Consider the following 18,810-nt stretch of genomic DNA (forward strand, 5'->3'; position numbering starts at 1 on the left):
TCACCCCCTGCTGCCCTTTGTAACAACACCATAACAGCAACCTTGTCCCCTGCTTCGAGTGTTCTTTATTTAAATAGACAATGCTCTGTCAAATGTTGGCTTTCACATACATTACATGCACAGAAATGTGTGGTTTTGTGTGCAAACATGCTATTTTTTGCCATTGCATTGTCTGCATGCAGACTGGGACAGAGACCAACCTTCCCTGCCATTTAAAAGCCATAAGACCATCAATCTGACCAGTATGGATCATCCGATACTTATAGGTTTCCCTGACTCAAATACCAGCCTGGATTTGACCTCGCACGTCTCTATGGAAACCCTGCCCTCTACAAAGGCACCTACCCACTCAGTCATTGTAAGTGACCCAGAATCACTCAGTTGGACTCAAATTTGATCCATTTTTATGCTTGTTTTCCCCGCTGTGATACCCTGTGGTGTTTTAATGAGTGGCACACCTTACTGTGTCTCTGTGCAGGATGTGGCCTCAAATGGAGTGAATGGCGGTTTCCGTGAGGAGCCTGTGACCATGAGGAACAAAGGTAAAGAGCAGAGCACACAATCTGAAAGGTTATGAAATTGATCTGGGTAACTATTTCTATCCAGAATACAAGCACACACCAGTAGTTGGTGGGATTCTTTGTTAATGCTGGAGGTCTGTGGTCAATATTAACATGTAATGTGAAGTATGTGTAATATATTCATATTAGACATATAAGGAGGTGTCTCACCTGGTTTTTTTCTCACTGTATCCTGTTCTCATCTCTCATGTAGAATCAGAACCCATATCTTTGAAAAACTTAAAACGGAGGTCAGAGTTTTTTGAACAAGGTAAAACTCGCTGGACAACTCAGTGTGGTGCTTTGAATACAATAAGATGACTTTTCCTATGTAATTTGGTGGCTGGGTTCTTTGTGCTTTTGTCTCACTGAATTCCTCAGATTTCTAAGGGATTTGTGCATGTTTTTACCTGTCCAAGCTTCATGTTCACTTGAATTAAATCCTATTATCAATTGATAATGAGCTTTCAGGAATGAAATGTAATCCTCCATGGCTCTGTTTTGGGGCCCCTGTTGTTGATGGTTTTGTCTGGTTAACCCCTCTGCTGTGCACCTTCCTTCTTCAGGCGGCTCAGAGCCCAGTGTCAGTGCGCTGGTCTACCTCTGTGGTAAACAGGGTTGAGTGTGCAGTGAGCTTCTCACCTTGGGCTGTTGCATCCTGGGACACTGACATGCTGTCCAAACCAGTAGAGAGACATTATAGTCCGACTTTGGGGCACATTGAAAAATTGTTTCCTCACAAAATTTCCTTGTGAACAGAGTTGTTCCAAAACCACTATAGGGAATTCCTCCGATACTACTGGGGACCCTGCTACTTCCCAATCAGCTCAGTTATCCCTGGCTAATATTACATCAGTTCCTCTTCACTGCTTTAAAACACTTGCCTACAAAGGAAGTTGTGCTCTGCTTCCTCTTAAAAGCACTGTTTCAGATCAATGAAGACAAATTGATTGATGGGTAACATTAGTCAGACAAAACCCTGCAAAAGTCCTAGACTTAGTACTTGTATCAGTTGATGTGCAAGTTCAGATATCAGAATCAGTATCGGGGAGGGAAAAGTGTACCACATTTAACTTGGGTTGATACAAATATCAACATTTTGAAGGTTTTTGAACTTGTATGAAAAACAGATTTTTTTTTTAAATGTGCATAAAGGCTACATTCAAAGGCTGGACAGCATGCCAGACATTATGTCAGAGTACCAAACACAAATACAAATCTTTCAGTCTTGTCTTTGTGGTGTTTTCTTCACTTTGCTGTGCATGGTGATAAATGCTTTCTTTGCATGTGTTGAAGTGTCTGTTTCAGGCTGGCTGCCCTGTACTTATTATGTGTACATATTATGCATGCTGCCGATAATGTGTGTGTGTGTGTGTGTTTACGTGTGTGTGTTCTGTTTGTTTGATCTCATTGCCCTCACAATCTGTTGATTGATTTTCCTATTCAGAACTATTGGGCCAGCATTCAGTGTCAATGACTGCTATCGGCTGATCTTGAATTGAGAGAATCAATAAGTCCTAGTGGGTGAAATCTGACCTTTGTTGCTCGAGGCTTGTTGTAAACATCAATTACTGGGGGGGCATTTAAATGTCACTTTCAATGATGAATTAGTACTTGACCTAAAAATCAAGTCAAAACTTTAATAAGCCTGTCAGCTGAGGGTTGATATTGTAAACAGATGAAAGGTTAACTTGTGTATTTATGTTCCACTGCTCTGTCTGTGCACACTGCAAATATTGACAGGATGTTTTCTGTCTTTTCAAGGAGGATCAGAATCTGTGATGCCAGATGTAAGTCGCATTATGCATGTAGGGTAGTTTTTGTTTGACGTACTTGAATTGCATATACTGCAATTATTTTAAAGTCAGGGAGTTGTCATTTTATACACCTTTGAATACAAATTTGTGATTTTGGCCTACGTACTTTTAAAAATGATGGCTCCTGTTCTACCTTACGCTAAAAGAGTTTTTTGTGTGTTGTATGTTCATGTTGGGTAACTTTCTTCTCTGCTTTCAGATACCAGTTCCTTCAATCACTCCGTCAGCTAGCCGCTGGTCATGGGACCCTGAAGAGGAGCGCAGACGACAAGAGAAGTGGCAGAAGGAGCAGGAGCGCTTGCTTCAGGTTCATTCATTTAGATTTATGGACTGTTTATTGCCAGTTTATCACAGGTAAGATAGCTGGTTTCATGAGATCCTGCGAGAACCCATCTTCAACAAGTTGAGGAACAAATCACTGTCTTTTAAGAAGATAAGGGCAGCTCCTGAAGAGGTTAGCATAGATGCTATGCTATAGCATTAGAGGCATCAAATCTAAACTTCTCTTTTAATCACAAGAGTACAGCACAAGTCTGCCTAACAGGCAGTGAATGGGTTCTCTCATTTCACAATTTGTGTGTTAATAGGCACATCAGACATCTATATATACATGAGCAAAATGGAGTTTTCCATAATACTTTTCATAATGCCCTTTACATTGGCAGTTTTTAGGTCACGATTGAACCTCAGCTCCCTTCAACATAAATGTTCATGCAGCGATGATGTATTTGATTCCCTTTGTGTGTGTGTGTGTCAAACAAACCGGGAAGTGAGTCTGTTCCTCAGTGAAAGCGCAAATGAAGTCCCCTCTCAGAGCACTGAAATGACTTCACCTCCAGTAGAGACTAATAACCAATAGAAGACTCAGTGCTCTGCCCTTATTCCCTGCTGGATAAACGGCCTGATTTCATGATGTGCCAGTGAGTCCTCCTGCCCTAGCCGTCAACTTCCCATCCATCCATTGTCTTCCGCTTATTCCTGTTAAGGGTTGCGGGGGGCTGGAGCCTATCTCAGCGTCAACAGGCGAGAGGCGGGGTTCACCCTGGACAGGTCACCAGTCCATCTCAGGGCCAACACATAGAGACAGACAACCATTCACTCTCACAGTCACACCTACGATCAATTTAGAGTATCAATCAGCCTCGTCCTCTCTTGATGTCTTTGGACTGTGGGAGGAAGCTGGAGTACCAGAGAGAACCCACACAGGAACAGGGAGAACATGGAGACTCACACAGAAAGTAGCCATCAACTTAAATTATCTATTCATTCTTTATTTTTCTTCCAACCATGCTGTGCGATATGGTTAACTAATATAACATCTGGTTATGAGTTATTTTTTGTTGTTGTTGCTGTTCGTAAGACTACAAGCATGTTCTAACATAAGCTGACCTCTGACCTTCCCTGCAACATTTTTGACCCAGGAGAAATACAAACGTGACCAGGAGAAGCTGCAGGAGGAGTGGCTCAAAGCTCAGCAGGAGATTGCCAAGGGCACAGTGCAACAAGAAGTAATACATTACAATTCAATTTGAATTTATTACAGACACTCACCAGGAAATACCATGATCACAATTTGTCTGAAAAAGACCTCTGAGGGCTGTTGAGATTGATTTTACTATGCAGTGATATTCCAGGTTCTTTCATGTATTTGACTGAATACAAAACAGCAAGAGAAGAAGAACATTTAGTTCGCAATCTCACTGTCACGCCGTTGTGTGCAAACTAGGCCTGTCAATCACTTGAAAAAATTTATTGAATAACATGTTTTGTACTTAATTAATATAAATGACTGCATAAATAGAATATGGCTGTGAAAAGCATTGAAATTAATTACACTCAAATTCCTTGCCTGAATTTTTTTAACCTTTTAATTTTCTTGTAATTAATGAATCAGTTATTTTAGTTCAACACCTCCTCTTTCATCCCCTCTTTCTCTCTCTGCAGCCGGGGAGCCTGGAGGTGAGCACTCCGAGCCCACTCTCACCCCTCTCTCCCATCAGCCAGCCTACTCCTCCTTCATGGGAAGAAGAAGAGCAAAAGAGGAGGGAGGAGGAGCAGGAGCGCCAAAGGCAAGCGGAAGAAGAGAGGAGGAGGAGGTGGGAGGAAGAGGAGCAGGAGCGCCAAAGGCAGGCAGAGGAGAAGAGGAAGTGGGAGGAGGAGGAGGAGCGCCGAAGGCAGGCAGAGGAGAGGAGGAAGTGGGAGGAGGAGCAGGAGCGCCGAAGGCGAGAGGAGGCAGAGAGGAGGAAGAGGGAGGAGGAGGAGCGAGAGTTTCAGCGTCTCCAGGAGGAGAGAAAGAGGAGAGAAAGAGAGGAGCAGGAGAGGAAGAAAAGGGAGGAGGACGAGCTGAGATGGCAGAGGAGGAGAGAGGAGGAGGAAGAGAGGAGGAGGCAGGAGGCAGCGGAGCAGCAGCGCAGAGAGAGGGAGAGAGCTTGGGAGCAGCAGCAGTGGTCAGTAGAGCCTCAGCTCCTCTTGTGTGGTCTTCCTCATTTGTCCATCATGCTGCTCATAACACATTCACGTGTGCTTTAACACAACTCACTTGTGTGCATGTGCCCTGTCCTTCACCTCCGTGCTCTACCTTTTCTCTCTCTCTCTCCACACTACCCTTCGCTTCAAAGGCCTAGAGGCTCCAGCTTTGCCACTCAGGAGCCTGAACTGTCCTTTGCAGACAGGTTAGTAGAGGAGAGAACGTCCTGGTGTTTGTCCAGCAGCTTCCACAGCCCCGCTCCCTAACAGAGGCATCACATACTTACTATGCATCGCATGATTGCCTCATAACCTATTTCATCAAGTAGTAATCCCAAACATTAATGCCGTACAATGATTAGGATTTATTATTCTTGGTCAGAATATTGTCCTACCGATAACAATTAGCTGAATAAATGTTGCCTTTGTATTCTCCACAGTTCTTGGCTACAGGTTCACTTGTCTGAGCTCCTTATTTAATTCTGGGTATAATTTCTTATTATGTAACTTGCTTAAAAACTACAAACTAACTGGTGCAACTTTGATTCACTGACAGTAAAAAAAAAAAAAAAATCACACCAGGTAGCTTGACAATAAATAGATCATGTAATAAAATGTATATTATTTAATGTATATTTTCAACACTTTTGTAAGTGCTTGTTCTATAAAAGGATGACTTTTTATACAAGATTGTAATTCCTTCATTGACAGGGCCAAGTCCAAATCATCTCCACAGCTGGATGAAGACGAGAAACCTCAGAGAAAAGGTCAGTTGTAGTTTACGAGATCATTTTTATCTCTTTGTTTATGCCACAAGTCTCTTGTGTTTGTTTTAAAATAAATAACAACCATAAAGTACATGCACGTGAACAAATGCTGGTTGTACCCTACCGTAGGTGTGAGTGTGCGGCCGGGGGTAGCGGCTCCCTGGCTGCTGGAAGAGCGGCTGAGGAGAGAACATGACAAACAGGCTCAGAGTCAGAGAGCCGCGTCAGAGCTGGAGGTGGGGAGGAGAAACAGCCTCTCTGTCATGAGATACAGAGAGCCAGAGAGAGGTGGGGGGCTCGGACCCTGACGCTCGGCCTCTCTGTTGAATCTCAAACCCACCGAATCAAAAGAGTTTGATTAACAGCTGATTGGCTACATTCTAAATCAATCACTGGCTCAGCAGGAAATCACGTGTTAACTGATTGATTGTGCCGTGATTCCGTTGGAGTCGAAGTCTGAAGCCCATAGTTTCATCGCACTTTTCATATCAAAGGCTGCAGGGGTGACTTGATCAAAACCGACTTTTGTCTTTTCCACTTTCTCTGAGTGATTCATGAAAGTTTCTAAGTCACCCAGCATGTTTCATTTACCTCTCGTCTGTAGTGACGGGTGTCGGTGGACTGGCTGACAAGAAGGGTCAGCAGCCCATGACTCAGGCTGAGCTGGAGCGGCAGCAGATCCTAAATGAGATGAAGAAGAAGAATCAGCTGCTGACCGACAGCAGCTGGATCCGCCAGCGCTCCGCCAACACCGCCACTGGCAAGGAAACTGACATGCCGCCCATGCGCAGGTACAAAAAATGAAATACTGATGGATTTTTTTCATTGTGTGATGTGGTGCAGGGGTCTCTAACACACTGGGGTTTTCTTAATAAACACACTAATATCCTTTCATTTTGGTCTGGCTACCAATCTTGGCTCTGGCACATTTTTCTACTGTAAAACTGCCACACATGATTGGTACTCAGACGTTTGAATGCTTCGACTAACTGCTAACCGGGGTGTGGCGTGGGTTGGCTTTGCAGAGGCGAGTCTCTTGACAACTTGGACGCCTCCTCCAACTCCTGGAGGTCATCATGGACACCCAGGAGTAACAATCATATCCCCGACTACCCTCGGCCTCACTCTGCCCTCTCCGGCAGCACTTCTTTTTATGGTGGTGGGTCAGGGGCGCGGTCCGGCTCCTCCACTCTGCCCTCCTCCTACTCCACGGGCTCTCTCCGGGGCAGGGCTGGAACCCCCTCATCCTCGTGGTCCCAACAGTCTCCCTCTCTATCACCCTCCTCTCTGTCGCCCACCACTTCTCCAGAGCCCACATCGGAAGTTGGTGGTCTTCAGCAGCGGAGCAGGTAACATCGACCGTGCTGCTTCACAAGCTGCCTCTAACATCTCACTGGTATACTGGGTGACTGTCAGGATGGTGCTGCTCCAAACTGGTGGATTAATTGGGAGTTGTGGCAAAAGTCAAATACCTTGTTTTACTCTTTGATATTGCTGCATTTGATATTTGTGTGTCATGTGATTTGCACCATCGTTCACCTTTCATTTACAGACCAAACATGCTTTAATAATTTGTTTAATTTCACTGTGTAAAGGTGCAGTTTGTTCTGGACAAGTTAGCGCTTCAAAACTCAGTAGCAGAAATTAGCAGCATCCAGCACTGGCGTCAGAAAAAATGTAACTTTCCCAGCCGCCAGGGGGAAATCAGAAAATACATGAAGTGGCCACATTATAGGTGGTTAGTGCTTTTAAAACATAAAGAAAACCCACATCAGGAGGCAGGTGAGGATTATGGTTGTTACCAACGAACACTGGCCCGTGCAGCTGCATCGTTTTAACAGATGTTAAAACACAAAATGAGGTTCCCAGAGTCTCGGTCATTTTTCTGGTCGTTTCATGTTTTTGTGAGATCAGATAGGCGCGTCTCATCCTCGCCAGGCAAAGAGGCCCGGGACACTTCCTCAGCTGCAGTAGAGAGAAACGAATAGGACCGCACTTCTTTTGCGCCTCTTGAGGAACAAACTAGTATCGCAAGATGAACTGGCGCAAACGTGTTCGGACTCAAATCATCCATTTCATTGAACCTTCACATATAGTTTTGTTTTTGTGGATGCGTGTTTTCATGTGGGGTTTTTTTTGGAGAAATTATTAGGACAATTGTTTTTCTTCTCATGCATGAAAAATACACCCACAGCCCGTCAGTTTAAACTCATCTTCCTTGAAGCAGTAGAGACGGTTGGTCCATCTATTTGAACTTTTTTTGACGCTGGTTTCAGGGACAGAGCTGTCTGACCTCAGTATACCGTTGTAGACATGTGTCTTGTGTGTTTGCGTGTGTGTTTGTGTGTGTGCGTGTTTGCATTCATACATGCATCATGCATGTGTGAAATCACAGCTGTGCGTTCTGTAATCCAGGTCAGTGAGTGGCAAGAAAATCTGTACGTTCTGTGACACCCCGCTGGGAAAGGGAGCAGCCATGATCATCGAGTCCCTCGGGCTCTGTTATCATTTGAGCTGTTTTAAGGTGAGCGTCGTGCTCTCGTCCGTCGCTTCGGCGGCAGGCACACACCTCGGCCGATCTTCCAGAACTAACCTGATGGTTTCAGATTTCTTCTATCACTAACCTACTTGATAAGATCTCATCTTGATCTCTTTGCAGTTGAGCAAAATAGTGCCAACGTAAATTGTTCCAGAACCTTCTGTACCCACTGTGTCTCTCCTCTGTTTCTGTTAGTTAGGGTCTTTGGTCTCCTTCCTCATCCTATGACCCTCTTCGCTTTGATTTTGAGTGTTCATCTTTTCTAACCTCCCTTTAGTGTATCGACTGCAAGTCCAGCCTTGGAGGGTCAGAAGCCGGCGCTGAAGTCCGGATACGAAATAAACAGCTTTACTGTAACTCCTGCTACATGCGATTTAAAAGTGAGTGTCTGATCAAAGCCCATCATCATCATCATCATCATCATCATCATCATCATCACCAGGATGTGCAATCTCTCCTCTAACGTTGTTGCTGTACTGTTTCCTGTCAGCTGGCCAACCCACCGCTATGTGACGTGACTGTACTCCAGCAGATCGATGAAGAGACTACTTGTGACAACAACCCCTGAGGAGCAACTTTGGACATTTATCATTCTGCAAAAACACTTGTCGAGTAACTAATGAGAATCTGTTTTTTTTGTTTTTACCGTGTGTGATTGAGAGGGTAAGCTTGCTCTACTTTAATGTGTTTATATTATTAAGTATTACAGCTGTACAAAGCGTAAGGGTTCTGCATGCAACAGACTTTTAGCCATGAAACTAGCCAAGTGTTAAATTGTCTATACTATTATTATTACACAGGCAGATCTGAGGATTTTACAGCTACGGGGAGAGGTTCATCTCCACTCTGTGCTTCTGTTCTTTACCATATTAACATGTTTGTGAACCAAGGTATTCTTATCAAGTCCATGTGCCTTTTTTTTTTGTAACAGGGAGAAGTAATTAGGAATATTATAAGACTTTCGAAGTGTATTTAATAATGGCTGCTTGCATATCAATTTCACTGAAAGATGGAAGACGATTAAGCCGTGTGAAGAATATATAATACTGAATGGCATTGCGTTTAACATTTGTAAATAAAATGAGTAAATGCTAATGTGTTGTTTGTGTTGTTGTATGTTCTAGTATAAGATGCAAGGCCTCTCTGTTTCTCTGTGTTGCCGCAGTCACACTGGAAGGAATTTCAATGAGCTTTTGTGCTCACCTGCTTGCTCTGTGTTCTCCAAAGCCAATTTGTCATGCATATTTCATTCAGCATGCCTCCATTTCATTTGATTACACTTTGATAAGCTATTTTCTTGAATTATTCTGCCATTTGAGCGGTTTCATTAAATCGTATTCGCATTAACATTTGTTGAATATTCATACGCCTGTGGCTGCTCATCTCACACCTCGGAAATCTCTCTCGACGGAAAGGTAAGGAATGGTCCTCGCCGCGCATAAACGGAAGGAATATATGGAAATAAGTTGGACCCCATTTAAATTGGCTGGGTATTCTTGTGATGAATCACAAACAGCCCCTGGAGGCAGACAGCTCAAATTCCTATATTCCCGTTTTAGATTTTTCTTGGCTCTCTCTCTCTCGTGGGAGAGATTTAAATCCTAATGCTTAGAAAACAAGCATAGCCTAAATGGCGCCTAGCAGAGATGAGTGGCTGAGAAATATAAAACCTTTCAGGATGAGTTTCCACAAAGCCTGTATGGAGGGCTTTGAGAATCCAATGATGGATATGTGTGTGGGGGTGCCTGCGCGCGTGCGTGTGTGCGCGTGCGTGTGTGCTGGAGCTTACAGAGAAACTGCATGCTTGGCTGCTCTGAGGAACCAGGCCTGTAAAGAGATTGATATGCCTCCTCTACCTTCCATCAAAAAGCTGCTAACCGCTCACTGTCAGCTTCCTTTTGATGTTCTCCCTGGAGGAGAGAGGAGTTCATACTCTCCAGTCACGTGGAAGACTTTACAATCAACTCCACTAATCACCACAGTCATATTTGAAAGGTTTTGTCATTTGTTCAGGCTTTTGCTGTCGCTGAGACTCACCAGTAGGGAGCGCTGTGCTCTAAGGTTTTAGACTGATGCGCCGCTCTCTCAGCTTCAGCAGGATGATTCCTGCCTCTGGAAGTGTGACATTTAACATCATATACATAATTTTGGATACAGGTGTTCGGTCCTTGGAATACAGCCATGTTGGTGAGACCGGCGTGCCAGGACGACCTATAACCTCTTAGATTGAGCGCACCTCTCTGCTGATCTCCAATTTGGCCCTCGAAAGACATCTAAGAATCCCCTCCCTCCATTTGTAATGTTGAATGAACGCCTTTCACAGGTCAGAGAAGCCGCCAGTGCGGTGGTGACTGCACGACAGCCTGACATTCTCATCGGTCTGACAGCACATTTGCAACATTTTAGAAAATATGACCGTAGTCTGGCTCTCGCTGCTCTTCTATTTTGCATTTGTGTTTTGTCATTCTGCAGCGTTTCCTAAGTGTTTCACTTTTAATCTGCTTGTGAACACTGAGGGCCACCAAAGCGGTAGCTTCTCTGAGGCGTGAAAGTGTTAAACACAGCAAAGGGCAGGAGGTAATTACCTCTAAGGTGTCTAATTGGAGGTTAACAGCCAAGTAGAACTGTGACTTCAATCTAACGAAAAGTCAGACAGCAACAACGGTCTAAAAGATACAAAGCAGCCTTGTTCTTTGGCGTCTTCCTGTAAGTGGATCTCATGTGCTCTGAATTTTAGTTAAATCAAGACATTTTCTGACTTAAAAAAAACAAAACACAGCTTACTGGGCAGCTGTTTCAAAACCCTTCTGCTTCAAATACTCCAGCAGGAGGGGGAAAAAAAGCCTTCTGGTAGAATTCATCAGTTTAGATGAGGACACATTACTGTGTAGGTGAAAGAGTAGAACTGTGGAAGAAATTTCCAGCTGCATAAAACCTCAGTGTCAGTGAGAAGATCCTTAAACAACAGCCTCACAGAGGAGGGGGATTCTTACAAGCTCTCTTAGTAACTAAAGACCTGTATCCCGGATATTCCACGAATTCCGTCGCACTAGTGACAAGTCAAAAAATGCACCCCAAATGTTGTCATAGAGTTAAGGGTTCTCCGTTTGTTTTATGTCACTTCCTGATTTATTTTTATATTCACATTTCACATTGTAGGCGGCACGGTGGTGCAGTGGTCTGCACTGTCGCCTCACAGCAAGAAGGTTCCAGGTTGGAGCCCTGGCTTGGGTGTGGGATCTTCCTGTGTGAGTCTGCATGTTCTCCCTGTTCCTGCGTGGGTTCTCTCTGGTACTCCAGCTTCCTCCCACAGTCCAAAGACATCAAGAGGGGACGAGGCTGATTGCTACTCTAAATTGACCGTAGGTGTGACTGTGAGTGTGAATGGTTGTCTATCTCTATGTGTTGGCCCTGAGATGGACTGGTGACCTGTCCAGGGTGAACCCTGCCTCTCGCCTTAAGGCTGCTGGGATAGGCTCCACCCCCCCCCCCCCCACACACACACACACACACACACACACCCCCTTTAACAGGATAAGTGGTAGAAAATGGATGGATGGATGGATGGATGTTCCACACCACCTCAGTAACAAGTCCTTCTAGCTCTTGCTTTTACTACTTTGACTTTGAACAAGCTAAATCTTGCCACATATAAATTCAATTGAGGGAACAAATTATATCATGCGGCCTTTAACTCTCAAAAGATATAAATTCATTTTCTCTTGGAGAGTGAGCCAAGGAGTCCTGAACTCATGCTATTGTTTGTCACTCTTTCATACGTCACTGGACCAGTTGCCAGACCTTGAGGGCGCCGTGCGTACATCTCTGTCATAAATCTGGTCATAAACACAGATTCAACACACAAGCTAACCCTGTAACTTCCAGGCACAGAAGGATCAACATGTATTTAAAAGTTTTTAAGGTGAGAATGTATAACCAGGTTTGGCAAAGTTTAAATGTAATAACATTTTCAAGACCTTAAACACGAAATTTGCCTGAAGTGAAGGGTCCTTTTACCCCTACAGGCTGAATGTGCCGGATGGATTAAAAATCCACCTCTATTGGAAGTAATTGGAAAGATGTCGATAGGTGAAAGTGAATATTGAGTAAGTTAATCACAGTGTGGATTTTTACCTGGCAAGTTGGAATCCATATTCAGTTCTAATGCATTCTCACGGTTCAGTCCTCATTTATTAACTCATTATGTTTGAGCCAAGTCTTTAAATTGATTCAGTTTCTGCAACAAACGCTCTTCCGTGGCGTCCTGTTGATGCAGCTCAAGCACTGGAATGATGTGTTTAGCAGAAAGAAATGACTTAAATGCACTTGACTTGCTTGTAAAGTAACTTTGGTGGCCCAGGTGGTGATCAACTCTTGATTAACAACAGATAATCACCTCCCTTCTGAGATATTGATCTGTGACCTTTTGTTCAAGGATGCGATCAGCACAGATCCCTACTTGTCCTCATTATGTAGGCTGACTAATCTGACTCCCAAAAGGGCAAAGCTCATTCAAAAAGGGATTCCTCGATGGTAAAATATTTTCCTGTTCAGTAAGACAAGAGTCGTTTGATGATGAAAGCGGTCGCAGGAAGCACGACACATTCAAGAGATCAGGTCAGTTTTCTGTGGATAATCCTGAAACATGACTCATCGTGAGCTGTTCCTTTACTCAGATGATTGTTTTTGAAGCGGAAAAAAAGAAGGAAATATCTCCGTAGGGAAAGCAGCCCAACAAACAAGAGAATTAGTCATCCAATCGCAAGGATAAACCCAGTAAAAGGAGGAGAAAAAAAAGCGCTTTCCTTTATCTTTCTGCCTCTGCAGCCTCAGTACAATCAGGAGCAGGAAGGTCTGGGATTTCTCTCTGTGCCCTTAAAAGGAGCTTTGATTCACTTTCATTTCTCTTCTTAGAGGTGGAAGAATAAAAATATCACCAGCCTCTTCAGCTGATGAGAGGAGGAAAACATTACACAAATTTAAAATGTATATTCTTGGCGACGCATGCAGGGGATCACGTTTTCTGTCCTCGCATGTGGAGTCCTGAGACTCCGTCACGCCATGATCAGACTACACGAGTTCAGCCAGATCTTGACCGGATTGTGCCGCTAACCAACATCATCCAATACCCAAATTGGACTGTAGGGAAAACTCTAGAAGAGTGACGTCATCCACACTTGTAGAATGCCCCACGACCCCAAATCGATAAGACTGGCATGTCCGAATCCTTTTTTGATCTGAGTCGTGACATTAAAACAGATCGACACCTTCATTTACCACAGTGACGTTAAACTGTTCACGTGCTACGGTAAGCTACGTGGCTACCAATGTAATGTTATTTAGGTTTTCATGACGTTGTCACATTTGTACTTCAGGTTCTCTTTGAAGGAAAAACACCCCATTTTGTCCTCTTCCTGACTCATAGGCCCACAATTGTTTTTTCCTTTGTTTTCTTTTCCTAGCACACGACTAATCGCATCAAACACATCGCCTCTAACGCAGCCATGATCGACACGCACGCTGTCGTAGATGACGTCGTGATGACAGCATACTAAGGTTGGTCAGGTTCCCACTTGTAGCGTTTTCAGTTTGTAGTGATATGGTGGCATGAAAGACAGAAACAACAGTGTGTGATTCAGGCATAACGTCCTCACGGTTGTCCCTTCATCCAGTTCTCTTTACCGTGATACCAGGAACGTCTAGAGGCAATTTGTTGCTGCAAGCATCCTCTAGAACTCAAGAATGACCTGAAAACATCTCAGTGGTTAAAAGTCAAAGGTCGGTGTGACAAGTACACTTTGTGGAGGCATACAACTATGATGCAGTATTGCTGGTTGATCTGGGGGTTTTGTGTGTATTGAGCAGGCGATGATGAAAAGAGGACAGCAGTGATGTACTGAGAATACTTAAATTGACTGGAAGCATTGCACTGAGATACTGTCTATTTAGAACCTGAATCCAGGAGCATGACCTCCCAGGGAGCTTCATCTGTCAGAGAACTATCCAGGCGCTAAGACAGATTTGACTGTGTGTCAACTTGTGGCCTAATTCAGTCCTACTAAACAAGGTTCAGTTCATTGGACAGACACCTCATAAATCTACAGGCAAAAAACGTGTCCGTCCTAATCTGAAGTTCAGCACCGACTTCAACTTTTACAATCATGAGTGTGTTCCCAACCATTTGTCATTGCTTGTCACCCAGAATCCTATTCGAAGAGAGCTAAACGGAGGAAAGGACACACTCCCAATCTGCCCTCAGCCTCACACGCTGCTCAGATAGTGTCGGTGATATCAAGGTCCTCTCTGGACCTGTCCCCTGTAACCTCCACCCGCACACACACTGGAAATTGGTCAAAACTATGTACATTTTCAGCAACATGGAAAAACCTTGACACACAAAGAAAATGCAGTTCACCCTTGTTGCAGAGATTTAGGTTAAAAGACTGACGCCACTCTACATCTGTACACTAACCACGAGCTGCTGGGATTGTGTCTTATTTATTCATACAAAAACACAGCAGCGTTATGTTCTATGTTATCAAACAAGGTTGCTGAAAAGTCTTTGGTCATAAATCAAGTAAGAATTTGGGTCATTTTCTCAAACATTTCCAGAAAGAACTTCTGGTCTAAATTGCTATTTTCAAGACTTTAGTCTAGAATGAGGTTTTTGTGCAGGATGTCTTTAAGGCGTGGCAACCTTGTGATTGACAACCTGTCCGTCTCTGTCTGTCGGGGCCTGCCCATCCACCTCAAGCTTCTTTCCTGCTCAGTGGTGTCATCAAAAACATGGTTGCAAACACATTGAAAAAAAAAAAAACGAGACGGTGACAGCCACAATGCTGAAGCTGAGGCTTCAAAACTGGGTGCAAACATCAATGCGTGAGGTCACATTTGCTCCGCCCACTTTTCCTCAATACAGTCTAAAACGATGTAACTGGAGCAAATAACATGACTGCAACAGAATAAAATTATAGCCTTCTACCTGAGTTCGATGCTACATCCCAAATAATAGAGCAACACTGTGTGTGTGTGTGTGTGTGTGTGTGTGTGTGTGTCTGTGTGTGCGTGTGTGAGATAAGCTCATTCACATCTCACACACAATAAACATACACCCACATACAGATGTTTGCTGATATGTGATCTTCAGGGTTTTGTTTTTTTTTCATTGTACCAAATGTACGAGTGCCTCTCTTCACATGCCGATTCATCTGCTTTGTTCTTACTTTTATTCAGCCTAAAATAGGATTTTTTTATAGGCCAGGTTTTGCCAGCCCAGATAATGCAGTAGGTCGGTTTTTACAGGTACCGAGTGTTATCCACTCAGGACCTTTCTCTCTGCTTCTCGGGTGCTTTTTTTTTTCTTTTTTTCTTTTTTCCACTGGCTCAGTTTGATCTCCTCTCAGGGAAACAAAATACAGAAAAATGGACTTGTTTTCTGTTGCATAAGGCTGATAGTAAATCTCTTTCCCTGCTAAACCAGAGGAGTTATATCATTTCATCATCTACTTGTTCCGCAATCAGAAGAGGAAGTTCATTTTTTGCCATTTGTCGAAGGTTCTGGATAATGTAGAGCATTTATTTGATTGGGTAGCGAGCAGACGGATGATGTCTGCAGCTCTGAAAATATATATATATATATACATACATACAGTATGTATATGTCAAACGTGTATCACCGGAGTCTCGTTTGATGAAACAGTCAAATTCTTGATACTCTGCAATGGTGCAGCATCGTTGATGACACTACGTTATCATTTGAAACACAAACTGACGCTACAATGGAAGAATTCCAGTAAACAGTGTTTAAAGATTTGCTTTATATAGCAAATTTGAGTTTGTCAAACTTTTTTCTCCCCCTTATCGTATGAAAATAACCATTCAAATCATCCGACTGTCCAATTGTGTCTCTCTTGACTTGACTTTGTGCACAATGAATGAAGAGTGAGGACTGAATAGAACCCTGAAAGGTGGCAGGACATTATTGTTGTCGCTGCTGCAACCATGCAATATTTCATCTGAAAAGCACCACAAGAGCATGAAGCTGGGGACCCCCAGCCTTTTGTTTGTGGCCCATTCAGCATCATTATCTCTCTTACTGAGCTGTAATTACAGCGCATTGAATAGCTTTCCAGAACCCATCATTTCCTGAACCGTAAGCGTCAACAGCAGAGGAGCTGAGCATTTGTCAATTTATTGATATTAACATTTGTCATGGCAGTAACATTGCCTTTTTTGTGCCTCCAGTGCAGTGAGAATGGACATCAGTGAGAACTGCAGGGTTTATATGGTCCTCACAGTCTCTGACATATCAAAGAATTGACCACTTCTTCTGCGCTCATTGTGAACTGTAAAGTGGTGATATCAGCAGGGGGCTGCATGGGGCTTCACGTAAGCCTCAACACTATTCATATTTCTCTCCTTGAACTCTAAGTTGGGGTTCAAGGCTATAAAAAGGGGAATTTTACTCTCTAAAGCTTTCACCCGTGCCCTGAAGTCCCATGCGTACAGGACGCTGATCCGCCAGCTGCTCTCTTCTTCATACTTGAGCGGCGGCCCAGAGGGACTGAAGCTGGAGCTGGAACAGGGTACCCCTTAGGGAATTCTCTGGAGCCCTTGCGCTCAGATTATTGTTTGTTTTGGATCAATGCTCATGATTCAAATTCACACACTGAAGGCTATTTGTGCAGATAGGAAATTAAATTCCAGTAGTTCTCATATCCTCTGTAATTCAATATAAACACCAGAGAGCTCCCAGTGAACGCCTACCTCCACCAGGGCCAACTTTGGGCCCCTGGCACTTTCATGGTTGAGCCTTGAAGCTGCAAGCAGCATTAAGTGTTAACGTCATCGTGCGTGTCTGATCTGTAGCGTGAGAGGGAGGCGAAACCAATTAATATTTTGATTTTTTGTGACAGGAGTACCACTACTGTGGTACACACATAACATTCTTTATCCTCTACGTCACACTACAGATCAATCACTCTCTGTACTGCTGTTACAAATGTCTGTTACATCCACTTACTTACTGTATCCACTAGGTGGCACTATGATTTAAATACAGCTTCATCAAATCAGGACCCCATCCATCCATCCATTTTCTACCACTTATCCCGTTAAGGATCTCATTGGGGGGCTGGAGCCTATCCCAGCAACCTTCGGGAGAGAGGTGGGGTTCACCCTGGACAGGTCACCAGTCCATCGCAGGGCCAACACATAGAGACAGACAACCATTCACACTCACAGTCACACCTACAGTCAATTTAGAGTATCAATCAGCCTCGTCCCCTCTTGATGTCTTTGGACTGTGGGAGGAAGCTGGAGTACCAGAGAGAACCCACACAGGAACAGGGAGAACATGCAGACTCACACAGAAAAACCCCATGCCAGGGCTCGAACCCGGAACCTTCTTGCTGTGGGGTGACAGGGCTAACCACTGCACCATCTTGCTGCCCCAAATCAGGACTCTCATTCAGGAAGTGAAGTTTTTTTAAAGATCTGACCACGCGGAACCCAGTTACAACAGTTTCATGTTCTATGGAGAAATTGTCCGCTCCAGCAACATAACACTGCTTAATGAAAACTCAAGTCTTCACAGTAACCCAGGTTCAAAGGGTGTTTCTCACAAAATCTGAGATGGTTCTAGTCAACCCACCAGCAGACCTTTCTCACTGACAGGGAACTGGGTCTGTTCTCATTGGTGAACCTTATTTTGAGTCATTTCGAGCGTTCTCACCACCGATTGAGTCATTTGAAGCCCCCAAATCAGGAACAGCAGTGGTTGGAACATAGAAGCAGAAACAGCTCTGTGAGGTGTGTGACTTCTGTTCTATCAAAATTGGTGAAAACATTCTTGATGTTGATGTTCTGACATTTTTGATGAAGAACCCACACCAGTTAAGTCAGAAAAAAGGTGCAGGAGGAGTACAACAACGTTCATCAATTGCTGTTGCCATCAGCTGGCGCTATGACTTGTTTGACCCAAAGATGAAGGGGTTCTGCCTTGGCCCCATTTCCCCACATGTTGAGTGAAAATTGATTTCACAGTTTTTGCATAATCCTGGTGATGGATAAACACAACCAAATCATGACCGCCTCGGCTGAGGTAATAAAACATTTATCTCATTAAACCTGCAGTTTAAGCGAAGTTATATTTTCCATTCAAGGAGAAAAGGTCATTCCTGTGTTCTCCATGTGGCACGATTCATCTCACTTTTCTCTCAACTAACGTCTAAAGGCCATAAATACTGATTAATTAACGGAAACATCTCCACCAGGCTCCCTAAAGACGCACTGCTGTAATAAACTTGGCCAGGAATTCCACGGATGGGAGACCGGAGGCACACTCAGACCTGTTGCCGCCCAGCTGCTCCCCTGCCTCCCCCTTTACTGCCTGTTTGCCATGCAGCCATTATCTCTGTTCATCATTAAACCCTGTAAGCACTCCAGAGTCGTACGCCAAGCGAAGAAAAACGCTTAGCTCATTAGAATGTTTGGCTTGTTAACCTACTGATGGCCTGGGTGTTTGCTGTCGGTTATCATGAAAACATCACTTAGGTCCATCTGCTTTAAACTTAATTTCATGCTCTCCTGAGCCGATGCTTTATGTCCTCAAGAGAAGGAGATATGACACCGTCTGAGCAGGGCGGATCGCACCTAGGCCA

The 18,810-nt window shown here is 44.0% G+C and overlaps 1 protein-coding gene across 11 annotated transcripts in view; it reads left to right on the forward strand.

Moving 5' to 3' along the window:
- Positions 1–9,313, forward strand: part of lmo7a (LIM domain 7a) — a 47,129-nt gene extending 37,816 nt beyond the window's left edge. For 4 of the 11 annotated variants that reach the window (XM_086220267.1, XM_086220270.1, XM_086220268.1 and 1 more), the window contains 14 exons: positions 183–358; positions 479–542; positions 775–831; positions 2,325–2,350; positions 2,577–2,684; positions 3,799–3,885; positions 4,322–4,824; positions 4,996–5,049; positions 5,555–5,610; positions 6,215–6,401; positions 6,636–6,959; positions 8,026–8,134; positions 8,427–8,529; positions 8,640–9,311. In XM_086220267.1, coding sequence (XP_086076393.1) covers positions 183–358; positions 479–542; positions 775–831; positions 2,325–2,350; positions 2,577–2,684; positions 3,799–3,885; positions 4,322–4,824; positions 4,996–5,049; positions 5,555–5,610; positions 6,215–6,401; positions 6,636–6,959; positions 8,026–8,134; positions 8,427–8,529; positions 8,640–8,662 — 1,877 coding nt within the window. In that variant the 3' untranslated portion in view covers positions 8,663–9,311. Of the gene's footprint in view, positions 1–182; positions 359–478; positions 543–774; positions 832–2,324; positions 2,351–2,576; positions 2,685–3,798; positions 3,886–4,321; positions 4,825–4,995; positions 5,050–5,554; positions 5,611–6,214; positions 6,402–6,635; positions 6,960–8,025; positions 8,135–8,426; positions 8,530–8,639 lie in introns of all 11 variants that reach the window. The other 7 variants (XM_086220275.1, XM_086220274.1, XM_086220276.1 and 4 more) reach the window with 7 other exon arrangements.
- The last annotated feature ends 9,497 nt before the right edge of the window (positions 9,314–18,810 follow it).

Source organism: Aulostomus chinensis, chromosome 12 (assembly GCF_037954235.1).
Source record: "Aulostomus chinensis isolate RoL2024-O1b breed Wild chromosome 12, RoL_Achi_v1.0, whole genome shotgun sequence".
Taxonomy (NCBI): Eukaryota; Metazoa; Chordata; class Actinopteri; order Syngnathiformes; family Aulostomidae; genus Aulostomus; species Aulostomus chinensis.